Source organism: Oncorhynchus kisutch, linkage group LG26 (genome assembly GCF_002021735.2).
Source record: "Oncorhynchus kisutch isolate 150728-3 linkage group LG26, Okis_V2, whole genome shotgun sequence".
Lineage (NCBI taxonomy): Eukaryota > Metazoa > Chordata > Actinopteri > Salmoniformes > Salmonidae > Oncorhynchus > Oncorhynchus kisutch.
Genome location: NC_034199.2, coordinates 45307252 through 45323348, shown reverse-complemented (window position 1 = coordinate 45323348; position 16097 = coordinate 45307252). Strand labels below are relative to the sequence as shown.

The window sequence follows — 16097 nt, the reverse complement described above, 5'->3', positions numbered from 1 at the left end:
TGGAATATCTACCAATAGCATGGCCAACTTTATGTGATAAATTACACTGGTCACTATTCAGAACATTTCTAAAGTATTATAAGGTATGAATAGTCTTCACTTTAGATTAGGGACTGAAATCTACTTTACTAATGATCAGTAAATGGTTTATAAGTTCATTTATTAAACATCTGATGAGAGATCATATAAATCATTATTACATACTATAAAAGTTGTTTATCAATGTGTGAATAACCAGCTTATTAAAACTAATGTGGGAGTAATGAGACATTAATGATGTGGAGTCATTATACATTCATTATTACAAAGTGTTACCAATCTCTATATTCATTCTGACTCCACAGCATCTGAGAGAGCTGTTCTGGTGTGACCCCCAACCTGTCAGCAGAGATGTAGTGAGAGTTGTGGTAGTGAGTGTAGTGGTACTGTTCATACCCAGTATGTTGATGTTGAAGTGTCTGCTGTGGTCTCCTGTACTGTTGTGCGTAATCATTAATGCATATACTAATGATTAGTAAATAGTTTATAAGTTCATTAAACGATAAGCACACAACACAGAGGATGTTATCTCATTAAACATCTTATGAATGATCTTATGTATCATTATTATAGACTATAAAAGTTGTTAATAAATGTGTGAATAACCAGCTAACTAAAACAAATGTGGGAGTAATGATACATGAATGATTAATAAACTATTTACTAATCCATTATGCATTCTTTATTACAAAGTGTTATTGTAAAGTGTTACCAATCTCTACATTAATTCTGACTCCACAGCATCTGAAAGAGCTGCTCTGGTGTGACCCCTGACCTGGCAGCAGTGATGGAGTGGGTGTGAGATTAGTGGTAGTGTTCATACCCATTATGTTGATGTTCAAGTGTCTGCTGTGGTCTCCTGCACTGTTGTGCTTAATCATTAATGCATATACTAGTAATTTACACCTGTGAGAATAACTTCCTGACTAACATTTAACACATTTGGGAGTAATGATTGATAAATGGTGAACAAACTATACATTCCTTACTCATGATTATTAAATGGTTGATAAGGATATTCATTAATAAACATCTCATGAATGATCTTCTCAATCATTATTACAGACTATAAAAGTTGTTAATAAATGTGTGAATAACCAGCTAACTAAAACAAATATGGGAGTAATGATACATGAATGATGAATAAACTATTTACTAATGCATTAGAAACTATTTAGTGTGTTTCCCAATCTCTATATTCATTCAGAGTAAACAGCTTCTGAGAGAGCTGTTCTGGTGTGACCCCTGACCTGACAGTAGTGATGTAGTGAGAGTGGTGGTACAGTTCATACCCAGTGTGCTGAGGTTCAAGTGTCTGCTGTGGTCTTCTGCACTGTTATGTTGAATAATTAATGTATATACTGTAGTAGTTATTTATAAATATGTGAAAACCTAGCTGAGTAACATTTCACAAATGTGGCCTTAATATCAAATGGTGAGCAAACTGGAAATGCCTTACAAATGGTTTAATACTGAATGTTATTATAAAGTGTTACCCATAATTGCATATTCTTATATTTTACCATCAACTACTTACACAATACAGAAGTTATTTAGACCTGGACGCTATCTGATATCATGCAGTATTGTACATTTCAACTTTACTACACTTGATGAAGACGTTGTGTCCCAATTGAGCCACTAGAGGGAGATGCTAAACAACATCTAGAATGACTCATGGATGTACTAATAGAATACTTACATACTATTCATCATTAACATGAAACAGCCACAGCCTTAGGTATTTGGAGAACACAATCCACAATGACTACAATATATTTTATAAAACAAGCTTATTCCTTCTTATGCCTTCTCCAAGTCATTCCATTCCAATCCAGACAAATCATTCACTATCAACACCACTTGTATCTATGACGACAACACTGAGATAAGTAATGTCAGTGCATTGCTATCTGAAAAAAATAAATACAACAATTGTAGATCAAAACTATATCAAACCTATGTTTGCCAACCTAGGGAATGCAATTATAGGAGCTATGAAAGTCATATCTTCAAATGTAATAACAGTTTAGCTGTCACTTTGAACCATGGATAAAAGAAAGCATAAATTATTGGATTAATTAAGGAATTAACAAGTGGCAGAAAAATAAGGAAATATGATAAGAACATTAATTAAAAAAGAGGGAAAAAAGTAAATAAATAGAGATGGAATCCAACAAATGAGATAGTTGAAAACAACAATAGACAGAGTTTTTGCTGCTTTTCTCTCAGACTTATTTGCCTGTACAGTTTTAACACCAGACACACTGGCAGCCTCTTTTGAAAATACCTTTCTGGCCTGTGATCTGGCCACCACAAAGATTTTCATGTAAAGTGTTATAATAATAGAGCACGGGACAACCATTGTAATTACAATGTAAATTATATTAACCGAGATTATTCCTTCAACAATAAAACATTCTTTCAAACACCTACTTGGTACCTGTACATTTACAAAATATTGTATATTAGCAGCACGGTATATGAAACAACAACACCAGGTAATGGATATACAGCACTGTCACGCCTTGGTCTTAGTATTTTGTGTTTTCTTTAATTATTTGTTCAGGCCAGGGTGTGACATGGGTTTATTGTGTTGTCGTTTTGGGTTTTTTGTAGGCATTGGGATTGTGGCTGAGTAGGGGTGTCTAGCATAGTCAATGGCTGCCTGAGGTTCTCAATCAGAGTCAGGTGATTCTCGTTGTCTCTGATTGGGAACCATATTTAGGTAGCCTGGGTTTCACTGTGTGTTTGTGGGTGATTGTTCCTGTCTCTGTGTTAGTTAACACCAGACAGGCTGTATAGGTTTTCACGTTTCGTTTGTTGTTTTGTAATTTAAGTTATTTCATGTATCATATGTATTTTCATTAAAGATCATGAGTAACCACCACGCCGCATTTTGGTCCGCTCCTCCTTCGACAGACGAATGCAGTTACAGAATCACCCACCACACACGGACCAAGCAGCGTGGTAACAGGCAGCGACAGCAGGAAAAGCGAAAGGAGGAATGGACATGGGAAGACGTGTTGGATGGCAAAGGTTGTTACACTTGGGAGGAGATACTGGCCGGAAGAGATCGCCTCCCATGGGAACAGGTGGAGGCACTTAGGAGAGCAGAGGCAGCCGGAGATAAGAGCCGACGATACGAGGGAACACGGTTGGCAAGGAAGCCCGAAAAGCAGCCCCAAAAATGTATTGGGGGGCGGCTCAGGGAGAGAGTGGCAGAGTCAGGAGTCAGACCTGAGCCAACTCTCCCTGTTAATCCCTGTTAAACGCTGGCTGCGCCTGTTCAGCGCAGCCAGCGTTTTCCTCCTCTCCTGCGCTGTCAGAGTCTCCCGCCTGTTCAGCGCTTCCAGAGCCTTCCTCCTCTACAGCGCTGCCGGAGCCTCCTGCCTGTTCAACGCAGCCAGAGCTGCCAGTCTGCATGGAGCAGCCTGAGCTGTCAATCTGCATAGAGCTGCCAGACTGCATGGAGCAGCCTGAGCTGTCAGTCTGCATGGAGCAGCCTGAGCTGTCAATCTGCATAGAGCTGCCAGACTGCATGGAGCAGCCTGAGCTGTCAGTCTGCATGGAGCAGCCTGAGCTGTCAGTCTGCATGGAGCAGCCTGAGCTGTCAATCTGCATAGAGCTGCCAGTCTGCATGGAGCAGCCAAAGCTGCCAGTCTGCATGGAGCAACCAGAGCTGCCAGTTTGCATGGAGCAGCCTGAGCTCTCAGTCTGCATAGAGCTGCCAGTCTGCATGGAGCAACCAGAGCAGCTAGATCCGCCAGTCAGCCATGATCTTCCAGATCTGCCAGTCAACCAGATTCTTCCAGATCTGCCAGTCAACCAGACTCTTCCAGATCTGCCAGTCAACCATGATCTTCCAGATCTGCCAGTCAGCCATGATCTTCCAGATCTGCCAGTCAACCAGATTCTTCCAGATCTGCCAGTCAACCAGACTCTTCCAGATCCGCCAGCCAGGATCTGCAGGAGCCAACTACCTGCCTGAGCTTCATCTCAGTACTGGGCTTCCTCTCAGTACTGGGCTTCCCCTCAGTCCCGGGCTTCCCCTCAGTCCCGGGCTTCCCCTCAGTCCCGGGCTTCCCCTCAGTCCCGGGCTTCCCCTCAGTCCCGGGCTTCCCCTCAGTCCCGAGCTGCCCCTCAGTCCCGAGCTGCCCCTCAGTCACGAGCTGCCCCTCAGTCCAGTGGGGTTCTGGGTGAGGACTATTAGGCCATGGTCGGCGGCGAGGGTGGATTATCCCAGGACGCGAAGGGGAGGAACTATGACATTAATGGAGTGGGGTCCACGTCCCGAGCCGGAGCCGCCACCATGGACAGACGCCCACCCGGACCCTCCCTATGGTTTTGTGGTGCGTCCGGGAGTCCGCACCTTAGGGGGGGGGGTTCTGTCACGCCTTGGTCATAGTATTTTGTGTTTTCGTTATATATTTGGTCAGGCCAGGGTGTGACATGGGTTTATTTTGTTGTGTTTCGTATTGGGGTTTTGTAGGCATTGGGATTGCGGCTGAGTAGGGGTGTAGCATAGGTTTGGCTGCCTGAGGCGGTTCTCAATCAGAGTCAGGTGATTCTTGTTGTCTCTGATTGGGAACCATATTTAGGTAGCCGGGGTTTCACTGTGTGTTTGTGGGTGATTGTTCCTGTCTCTGTGTTAGTTAGCACCAGACAGGCTGTATAGGTTTTCGCGTTTTGTTTGTTGTTTTGTAATTTAAGTTATTTCATGTATCATACGTATTTTCATTAAAGATCATGAGTAACCACCACGCCGCATTTTGGTCCGCTCCTCCTTCGACAGACGAACGCCGTTACAAAACGCTTGTATTGCTTTGGCTGTAAAGCATAATTTCAAAATCTGAGACGACAGAGTTATTATTAACAAAAGACTAAACTGTGTTTCGCTATATTTCACGTGTCAGAGTGTCTTCTTTCCAAAGCTGTCAATTATATGCATAGTCGAGCATCTTTTCGTGACAAAATATCTTGTTTAAAACGTTTTTCATCCAAAAATTAAAATAGCGCCCCCTAAATCCAATTGGTTAAAGGAGCAGATTTCTGGTCGCGGAAGAATAGATTCAAGGTATAATGTACAGACAAGGGTATGGTAGGATGTGAATAGAGTGTAGGTAAACCTAGGCATTGAGTGACGATGAGAGAGGTTTTGTCTCTTACTATCATTAAATTGAAGACTTAGTTTTTATCAAAGATTCTCTGTAAATAGTATTACGCAATCAAACTGATTAATCATGTAACTGTAATTAACTAGGATGTCGGGGCACCAAGGAAAATATTCAGATTACAAAGTTAGAATTTCCCAATATAACCTTTTATATATTTTTATATCTGATCAATAGTCTTCTGAATAATTAATTATTTACTTTACCTCCCGTTAGTCTCATTCCAAACATTGTAAATTGTTGGTTATCTGCACAAACCCAGTCTTCACTATGAGTCATCCATACATCAATTGTCTTAAATAATTTATTTATAACTAACTAAGCAATTCACAGAAATGCATAAACAAAGTAAATATGGTTACAAGAAATGATAAACCGGCATGGCAGCTTGTTAGACAAAAGGAAAGTTGGGTCGACTAAGTCACTACAGAGTTAATAATTATAACAATTGAAATGCTAATCCTTTACACATGAACGCTCACTCATTCGGGAACAATTGCAATCAATATATATATTTACGCTCAGTGTGTCGTCTTGATCACTGTTGAAAACTTTGTTTCTTTTGTAGAATTGTCCGTCTCTCTCTCTCTCTGTCGTGGTTATAGTGGATAGTTCAGAGTGACATTCATTCATGTTGTTGTAGAATGGGTGTTACGGCGGTTGTCATTCTTCGCGTTCAATGATACCGAATTCCTAGCTGCAGACGAGTAATTCATATCAAAGACTTGTTCTTATTCTGTCAGTATCGATAGTCTAAGAGTTTAACCACGTGGTATGGTTAAAAGATTCAGCAATGGTCTGCAACCTTTGTCCTCCCGTGATTGAGAGAAACATGGTCTACTGAGAATTTCTGAAAGTTGAGTTTTATTCGGAATTGCAGAAAAGGGGCTGTCCCAGGATGTACAACCCTAACTGGGCTCATGGGTGGTCCTCTGATTTAGTTAAACTCAAAAGGGAATTGGAGTTTCCTTCAATAACCTGTCAGGGATACTGGGACGCTAGCGTCCCACACTTGGCCAAAATTAAAGGTTAAATAAAGGTGAAATAAATAAAAAAACACTTGGCCAAAATCTTCACAATGCAGTGCGGCCAATAAAAAAACGTACAAAAAAAAAACTTTCATGAAACACACATCGAAGATACCAAATTAATGGTTCATTTCTTGTGAATCCAGCCAACATGTCAGATAAAAAAAAAAGCTTTTCGGCAAAAGCAAACAAAGCATTTATCTGAGGCACCCCAATAAAACAAGCACAGCTAAGCATACTTCATATTTCATCCTGCCAGCTGCGACACAAAACTCAGAAATAAAATATAAATCATGCCTTACCTTTGAAGATTTTCTTGTGTTGGCACTCCAATATGTCCCATAAACATCATAAATGGTCCTTTTGTTAAATTCTTTCCGTCGTTATATATCCAATATGTCCATTTATTTGGTGCGTTTGATCTTGAAAAACACTGGATCCAACACGCTAAACATGACTACAAAATGTCTCATAAGTTACCGGTAAACTTGTTCCAAACATTCCAAACAACTTTCCTAATACAACTTTAGGTATTATTTCAAGTAAATAATCGATAAAATTAAAAACGGGACCAACAGCGTTCAATACCGGATGAAAACAAAGTGAAGAGAGCATGTCTGCTCACGCGCAACTCTGTAAGAGGACACTGACGTTTCCCTCGTTCTGAACGGCCTTACAGTACTTCCTCATTACACAAAGGAATAACCTCAGTGAAAATCTCAAGACTGCTGACATCCAGTGGAAGCGATGCGAACTGCACGTTATTTCCTTCTAATTCTAGATCCCCCATTAAAATTCATTGAAGAGAGAGTGACCTCAGAAGAAGAACATTTTGTCCTCAGGATTTCGCCTGCCAAATAAGTTATGTTATACTCACAGACATCATTCAAACTTCAAAGTGTTTTCTATCCAAATCTACAAAAAATATGCATATCCTGGTTTCTGAGCCAGAGTAGCAGGCCGTTTAAAATGGGCATGCTCCTCATCCAAAAGTGAAAATGCAGGTTCTTCATCCTACCCCCCACTTTTTCGAACATTCTGTTAAAAATCGCGCAACATTTCAGCGCCCTGCTACTCATGCCAGGAATATAGTATATGCACGTGATTAGTATGTGCGGATAGAAAACACTCAGACGTTTATAAAACTGGTTAAATCACGGCTGTATATATATCCATGCGCCACTTGAACCCATTGTTAAACGTGAACCACATTAAATGGAGCCGAGGTTGCAGTACCTACAGCTTCCACACGATGTCAACAGTCTTGTCATTTGCCTACGAATAGTTTCTTGGTCAAACGGACACGAGGCAGCACATTTCTTCCGGTCTCCGACCGAATATTTTGGTGGAGATTTACCCGGACATTATTTCCAGAGGTACAGCTATAGAATATACATCGCCTTGTGATCAATTTGATCGCTTATTAACGTTTACTAATACCTAAAGTTGCATTACAAAGGTATTTCGAAGTGGTTTGTGAAAGTTTATCGTCGACTTTTTTAATTTAAAAAAATGAGGTTACGTTATAAAACGCTATTTTTTCCTTGATCACACAGTCTTCATAGATCGATATCTAGGCTATATATGGACCGATTTAATCGGAAAAAAGACCCAATAGTGAGTGTCAACAAAGTGCCAACAAAGAAGATGGTCAAAGGTAATGAATGTTTTATATTTTATTTGTGCGTTTTGTGTAGCGCCGACTATGCTAATTATTTTGTTTACGTCCCCTGTGGGTCTTTTGGGGTGTTACATGCTATCAGATAATTAAACAGTCCAAAATCACATTACACAATTTTAAAAACAGTATCATCATCACTCATTCATCTTATACAACAATTAGATGTAAACCTCATATCTGAGGCTATTATATAAACAGCGTTATGGTAATGTGGCAGGACCGTCTCCCATGAGCTTCCCCAAGTTGTAACAAACAGACCAGTTCGTAGCTGGATTCTTCACCGATCTTTTATACCTTCTCCGGAAATGTAAACGTTGTTCAGACCTCAAGTTCTGTGAGGTAGAAGAAATTCCTTTGTTCTCTATGAAACTTCACTCTATCTCTATACTGTGGGGCCATGAGGAGATCCTCTCCTCAGGAATTTACGACCTCTCTCTGACCACAGCAACCTAGTTGAAGGAGGCAAGGGGGAGGCAGGGAGGGGGGACTGGGGCTTGCTGTACCCAAAGAAGGCAACGTCATGACAGTCATATTGAGCAGGGCTGGAGGCTCTACAGTGAAATAAGACAATAATCACTAACCAAAAGAGCAGTAGACAAGCAATATTGACATTAGGGAGAGGCATGTGTATCCGAGTGATCATAAGGTCCAGTGAGTAGCTAGGCGAGCTGGAAACATGGTGATTCAGACAGCTAGCAGGCCAGGGCAAGCAGGCTAGCAGATGGGCCTCTAAGGGACATTGCAATGGAAGAGCCTTTAGAAACCCCCTTGGACAGTTACATGGGCAGACCAGTCATGAAGGATTGGCGTGGCTCCGTGTCGGCAGTAAAGGGGTCCCGGCCATTTGGCAAAATAGGTAGGGTAGCCCAGGAATTGGCTGATGGATCTATGCGGCTAGCCGGGAGATTGGCCTAGCTCCAGGCTAACTGTTGCATGCTTCGGGACAGAGACGTTATCCAGGAGTAGCCACTCGGATAGCAGCTAGCTAGCTACGATGGTCCCGTGCAAAGGTTCAGAACTTGCGGTAGGAATCCGGAGATGTGGTAAAGAAAAAGCAGTCTGATATGCTCTGGGTTGATATCGCGCTGTGCAGACAGAGCACGAGTTGACCGGGCTGAGGATGGCTGATGTCCGAGTTAACGGTGATAACCGCTAGCAGTGGCTAAATGACTACTAGCTAGTAGCTAGTTAGCTGGCTAGCTTCTGATGGGTGTGCCGGTTCTAAAGTATAAAAAATAGCAGATCCATACCACATTGGATGAGGCGGGTTGCAGGAGAGTATGTTCAGTCCGTAGACGGAAATTGAGATGAAAAATATTAAAAATAGTGACGAAATATATACGAAGAAAGCGATATATATCACTTTCTTCGTATATATTTCGTCACTATTTAAGTGACGTCCGACTGCTACGGCATCTTGGAATATGGCCCAAGCACACCAAGACAGTTGTGAAGAGGGCACGACAAAACCTATTCCCCCTCAGGAGACTGAAAAGATTTGGCATGGGTCCCCAGATCCTCAAAAGGTTCTACAGCTGCACCATCGAGAGCATGGTTACATCACTGTCTGGTATGGCAACTGCTCGTCCTCCGACCACAATGCACTACAGAGGGTACTGTGAACGGCCCAGTACATCACTGGGGCCAAGCTTCCAAGCCATAAGACTCATCAACATCTAATCAAATGGTTACCCAGACTATCCGCATTGCCCCCCCTCCCCCTCTTACCTACATGTAGATATTACCTCAACTAACCGGTGACGTTGACTCTGTGCCGGTACCCCCTGTATATAGTCTCGCTATTGTTATTTTACTGCTGCTCTTTAATTACTCGTTACTTGTATTCCTTATTCTTATGTGTATTTTTTTCAACTGCATTGTTGGTTAGGGGCTTGTAATTAAGCATTTCACTTCATGCATGTCACATGCGTATTTGGCGCATGTGACTAATAAAATGTAATTTGGTTTGACATTATAAATATTGTAAATTGAAACTTAGGTATGAACCTAATGTCTTGTTTTGCCTGTCCCCTGAAGGTAAACTGGTGTCAGGCTGGAGCGGCAGCTGCCACGGCTGTGTAGAGAAACATCTGTTCTTCAACATTTCCGTCCTGCAGCCAGTGGAGCAGCTTTCTCTGGCGCAGACCAGTTCCTCCTGGTCAAATAGGCCCTCAGCATGTCCCTGTTCAAGGTGCCACGAGGCCAACTGCAGGCCGGTGCTGTCCCAGTAGCTGCAACCGGAACCACACTGTAAAAAAGTTCCTGTAAAATATACAGTAACTTATTGGAAGTAATTGGCCAGTAAGTTACTGTAATTTATTTTACAGTATATTACAGGAATTACCCATGCAGCTACATATTACCCAGTGTTCTTTGTAAGTTTTCATTTTTAAATTTTGGTCATTTAGCGGGTGCTCTTGTCCTTAGTAACGTACAGTCACTGCATTCAACCAAGGTTGATAAAAAAGAATGTATATCACAGTCATAGCAAGTAAAACATTTCTGTAACCATTGTTGAATGGACAGAAATACCGTGACGAGATCCTGAGGCCCATTGTAGTGTCATTCATCCGCCACCATCACCTCATGTTTCAACATGATTATTTACGCATGTCAGTCTTCAACATCAGTACACAGGCATCACCGGCCAAACCCGGGTGACGCTGGGCCAATTTCGCGCTGCCCTATGGGACTCCCGGTTGGGAAACATCCAAAGTCTAGAATGTCATTGTATGCTATAGTGTTAAGGTTTCCCTTCAATGGAACTAAGGGGCCTAGCTCAACCCATTAAAAAACATCCCCAGACCGTTATTGTGCATCCAAACTTTACAGTTGGCAGAATGCATTGGGGCAGGTAGTGTTCTCCAGGAATCCGCCAAACCCAGATTCGTCCGTCGGACTGCCAGATGGTAAAGCGTGATTCATCACTCCAGAGAAGCTTTGCACCACTCTAGCCGACACTTGGCATTGTGCATGGTGATCTTAGGCTTTTGTTTGGCTGCTCGGCCATGGAAACCCATTTCATGAAGTTCCCGATGAACAGTTCTTGTGTTGACGTTGCTTCCAGAGGCAGTTTGGAACTCAGTTTATTGAGATGTGCAACCGAGGACAGAGGATTTTTACTCGTTATGCGCAGCAGCACTCGGCCTTCCCTTTCGGTTGTGCGACCTACCACTTAGCGGATGAGTCATTGTTGCTCCTAGATGTTTCAATTTCACAACAACAGCCCTTATAGTTGACCGGGACAGCTCTAGCAGGGCAGACATTTGACGAACTGACTTGTTGGAAAGGTGGCATCCTATGAATGTGCCACGTTGAAAGTCACTTAGCTCTTCAGTAAGACCATTCTGCTGCCAATGTGTGTCTATGGAGATTGCATGGTGGTATGCTCGATTTTATACACCTGTCAGCAACGGGTGTGGCAAAAATAGCCAGTTCCACTAATTTGAAGGGGTGTCCCCATACTTTTGAATATATAGTGTATCTGTGACCAACAGATACATATCTGTATTCCCAATCATGTGAAATCCATAGATTAGGGCCTGACACACTTATTTCAATTGACTGATTTCCTTATATGACTGTAACTCAGTAAAATTTTGCATTAAATATATTTGTTCAGTATAGAATAAGTAATTGTATCCCCCTGTCACAGATTATGAGTTATACTGCCTTCCTCTGGCTACTGCAAATACTGAAAGTAATCCCAGTCCTATATTTCTCTCTGCAGTGTCCATATCCAAAGTGATTTACACCAGCACTTTGGATATGAGATTTTATTTAATATGAGGTGACCTTGTAAAATGTCAGCTTTTATTTGAGGCTATTGTCATACATACAGTGCATTCGGGAAGTATTCAGATCCCCTGGCGAGATCAGTACAGGTGCATCAAAGCTGAGAAAAAGAGACCGGCAAACAGATTCTATCTCAAAGCCATCAGACTGTTAAATACCCATCACTAGCCGACTACCACCCAGTTACTCAACCCTGCACCTTAGAGGAGGCTGCCCTATGTACCTATACATAGAATCACTGGTCACTTTAATAATGAAACACTAGTCACTTTAATAATGTTTACATTCTGCTTTACTCATCTCATATGTAAATACTGTATTCTACTGTATTATTGGTCAAAACCACTTGTTACTTGTCCAAGTATTTATATATTTCTCATTTCCATTATTTAACTTTCATATGTGTGTGTGTTGTTGTGAATTGTTAGATACTTCAGCACTGTTGGAGCTAGGAACAAAAGCATTTCACTACACCCACAATAACATCTGCTAAATATGTTAATAAGGAGCATCAGGTACTGCTGGAATGTCTACCAATAGCATGTCCATCTTTATGTGATAAATTACACTGGTCCCTGTTCAGAACATTTATAAAGTATTAAGAAAGTATGAATAGTCTTCACTTTAGATTAGAGACTGAAAACTACTTTACTAATGATCAGTAAATGGTTTATAAGGATATTTATTAAACATCTGATGAATTATCTTCTGAATCATTATTACAGACTATACATGTTGGTAATAAATGTGTGAATAACTAGATGATTAAAAGGAATGTGGGAGTAATGATACATGAATGATGAATAAACTATTTACTAATCCATTATACATTTATTATTAAAAAGTGTTATTATAAAGTGTTACCAATCTCTATATTAATTCAGACTCCACAGCATCTGAGAGAGCTGCTCTGGTGTGACCCCTGACCTGGCAGCAGTGATGTAGTGAGAGTGGTGGTAGTGAGAGTAGTGGTACTGTTCATTCCCAGTATGCTGAGGTTGAAGTATCTGAGTAATGATTAATAAATGGTAAGCAAACTGTAAATTCCTTACAAATGGTTTATTTCTGAAGTGTTACTCATAATTGCACATTCTTACATTTGACCATACTCTACTTTCACAATGCACAATTGAGTTATACTTGGACGTTATCTGATTTCCTATTGTACATTTTAATTTTACTGCACTTGTTGAAGGCATGTGTCACTATTGAGTCACTAGAGGATGATGTAAAACATACATAATGACTCATGACATCCTAAAAAAGAACTTTTAGAATACTTACATACTATTTATCATTAAATCACATGGAACAACCACAGACTTTGGTATTTGGAATATACAAACCAAAATGTCTACAGATATTTTAATTATTCTGCATCAACACCACATATATGACAACAACACTGTGATTAGTCATGTCAGTGTATTATTACATGAATGAAGCAATTACAACAATTGTATAACAAAACTATATTAAACGTATGTTTGTCAAACATAGTTTCAGAGTTAAAATATGTTTAGCTGTCACTTTGAACCATGGATAAAAGAAAGCATAAATGATTGGATTGATAAAAGAATTAACAAGAGGCAGAAGACCGATGATGAATGATACATTATCACTTAAAAAAGACATGAGAAAGAAAGAAGAAAACAGAAATGGAATCCAACAAATTAGATAGTTGAAAACAACAATAGATAGAGTTTTTGCTGCTTTTCTCTCAGACTTATTTGCCTGTATAGTTTTAACACCAGACACTCTGGGAGCCTCTTTTGAAAATACCTTTCTGGCCTGTGATCTGGCCACCACAAAGATTTTCATATAAAGTGTTATAATAATAGAGCACGGGACAACCATTGTAATTACAATGTCAGTGATATTAACCCAGGTTATTTCAACAGTAAAACATTCTTTCAAACACCTACTTCGTACTTGTACATTTACAAACATTTTTATAATAGCAGCACGGTATATGATACAACAACACCAGGTAATGGATATACAACACATCATTCTTGTTATTGTTATTTTAGAGTGGTACAATAAGGGATCATACACAGCAACATAGCGGTCAATAGATATCAAGACCAAATTACCCAGAGATAAAGAAGTACATAAAAAGGAGATGTAGGCATGAAACGCACAGAAATATTCCCCAAAACCCCAGCATGGTTCCATTATTGCTACAGTCATTACTGGTATCACAATCAATCCCACCAGGAGATCTGATGCAGCCAGAGAGAGGATGAGCAGGTTGGTTGAAGTGTGGAGCTGCTTGAAGTGAGAGATGGAGATGATCACCAGTATGTTCAAAAATACTGTAACCGCTGAAAACAATGAGAAGAAGACATACAGTGTTATATAGATAGATGTCGATAGAAAAGCCTTTCTGCAAGAAGAGTTTCTGTCCTGAAAACAGTATTGGACATCTTCATGTTTCTCCATTTGTAATAAAAGGTCAAAATGCTGAGGTTCCTGCTCCTGCTTGGTCCTGTGTGTGACCCTGTCAGGTCCGTCTTCTGACAAACTCTGAGCTCTGCCTCTCTACTTATCCCTGAGTTAGTGACAGAAACTCCCTTCCCCAGCGTCTTTGATCCACACACACACACATACACACACACGCGTGCGTGCGTACATGCGTGAGCACACATATAAACAAACGGTTAAATAAACAAAGAATTAATGAAAGCATGATGTAATAGGGGATTGGATGTTGCTGTGCCCAGCTAGCCTGTCATTCAGTCTTCGTGATCATTAGAGATGAGATTGTTTTCACCGATTTAATCAAATCACAATGTATTTGTCACATGCTCTGAATAAAACAATTGTAGACCTTACTTGCAAGCCCTTAACCAACATTGCAGTTCAAGAAGAGTTAAGAAAATATATACCAATCAATCTAAAGTAAAAAATAACACAATGACATAACAATAACGAGGCTATGTACAGGAGGTACCGGTACTGAGTCAGTGTGTGTGTGTGTGGGGGGGGGGGGGGGGGGGGGTACAGGTTTATTAAGGTAATTTGTAAATGTATTTAGTGGTGAAGTGACTATGCTTAGATAATAAACACTGAGTAGCAGAGGAGTACAAAACAAATGGAGGGGGGGATCAATGTAATTGTCTGGTGGCATTTTGATTAATTGTTCAGCAGTCTTATGGCTTGGGGGTAGAAGCTGTTTAAGGAGCCTTTTGATCCTAGACGTGGTGCTCCGGTACCGCTTGCTGTGCTGTAGCAGAGAAAACAGTCTATGACTTGGGTAACTGGAGTCTCTGACAATTTTATGGGCTTTCCTCTGACACCGCCTATTATATAGGTCCTGGATGGCAGGAAGCTTGGCCCCACTGATGTACTGGGACGTATGCACTACCCTCTGTAGCACCTTACGGTCAGATGTTGGACAGTTGCCATACTAGGCAGTGATGCAACCGGTCAAGATGCTCTAGATGGAGCAGCTGTAGAACTTTTTGAGGTTCTGGGGAACCACGCCAAGTCTTTTCAGTCTCCTGAGGGGGAAAAGGTTTTGTTGTGCCCTCTTCACGACTGTCTTGGTGTGTTTGGACCATGGCAGTTGTGAAACTTTGCTTGTTTGATGGTTCGTCTGAGGGCATAGCGGGATTTGTTATAAGGGTCCGGATTAGTGCCCCGCTCCTTGAAAGCGGCAGCTGTAGCTTTTAGCACGATGCTGATGTAGCCTGTAATCCATGGCTTCTGGTTGGGATATGTACATACGGTCACTGTGGGGACTACTTCATCAATGCACTTATTGATGAAGATGATGACTGAGGTGGTAAACTCCTCAGTGCCATTGGATGAATCAAAACAGTGCTGTAGCGTAGCATCAACATCATCTGACCACTTCCGCATTGAGCGAGTCACTTGTACTTCCTGCATTAGTTTTGTCTTGTAAGCAGGAATCTGGAGGATAGAATAATGGTCAGATTTGCCGAATGGAGGGCGGGGGAGAGCTTTGTATGTATCTCTGTGACGTGCTGGTAAAAATGTGGTAAAAAGGATTTAAGTTTACCTGCATTAAAGTCCCAGGCCAGTAGGAGCGCCTCTTCTGGATGAGCATGTTCTTGTTTGCTTATGGCCTTATAGCATTGGTTGAGTGTGTTCTTAGTGCCAGCATTGGTCTGTGGTGGTAAATAGATGGATACAAATAATATAGATGAGAACTCTCTTGGATGATAGTGTGGTCTACAGGTTATCATCAGATACTCTACCTCAGGCGAGCAATACCACAAGAGACGTGTAGATAACAGTTGACCGGGGTAGGGGTAGCCAGGTGGAAAGCATGGCCAGCTGTAGAGAAATAATTATTGAAATTCTCAATTATAGTGGATTTATCGGTTGTGACAGTGTTTCCTAGCCTCAGAG

General features: G+C 41.2%; 1 protein-coding gene across 1 annotated transcript; it reads right to left on the bottom strand.

Moving 5' to 3' along the window:
• Positions 1 to 12767: 12767 nt before the first annotated feature.
• On the bottom strand, positions 12768 to 14242 carry LOC116357752 (trace amine-associated receptor 13c-like). Its single transcript, XM_031806319.1, has one exon. The coding sequence runs from the start codon at positions 14160 to 14162 to the stop codon at positions 13188 to 13190; it is 975 nt and encodes a 324-aa protein (XP_031662179.1). The 5' UTR covers positions 14163 to 14242; the 3' UTR covers positions 12768 to 13187.
• Between the last annotated feature and the right edge of the window lie 1855 nt (positions 14243 to 16097).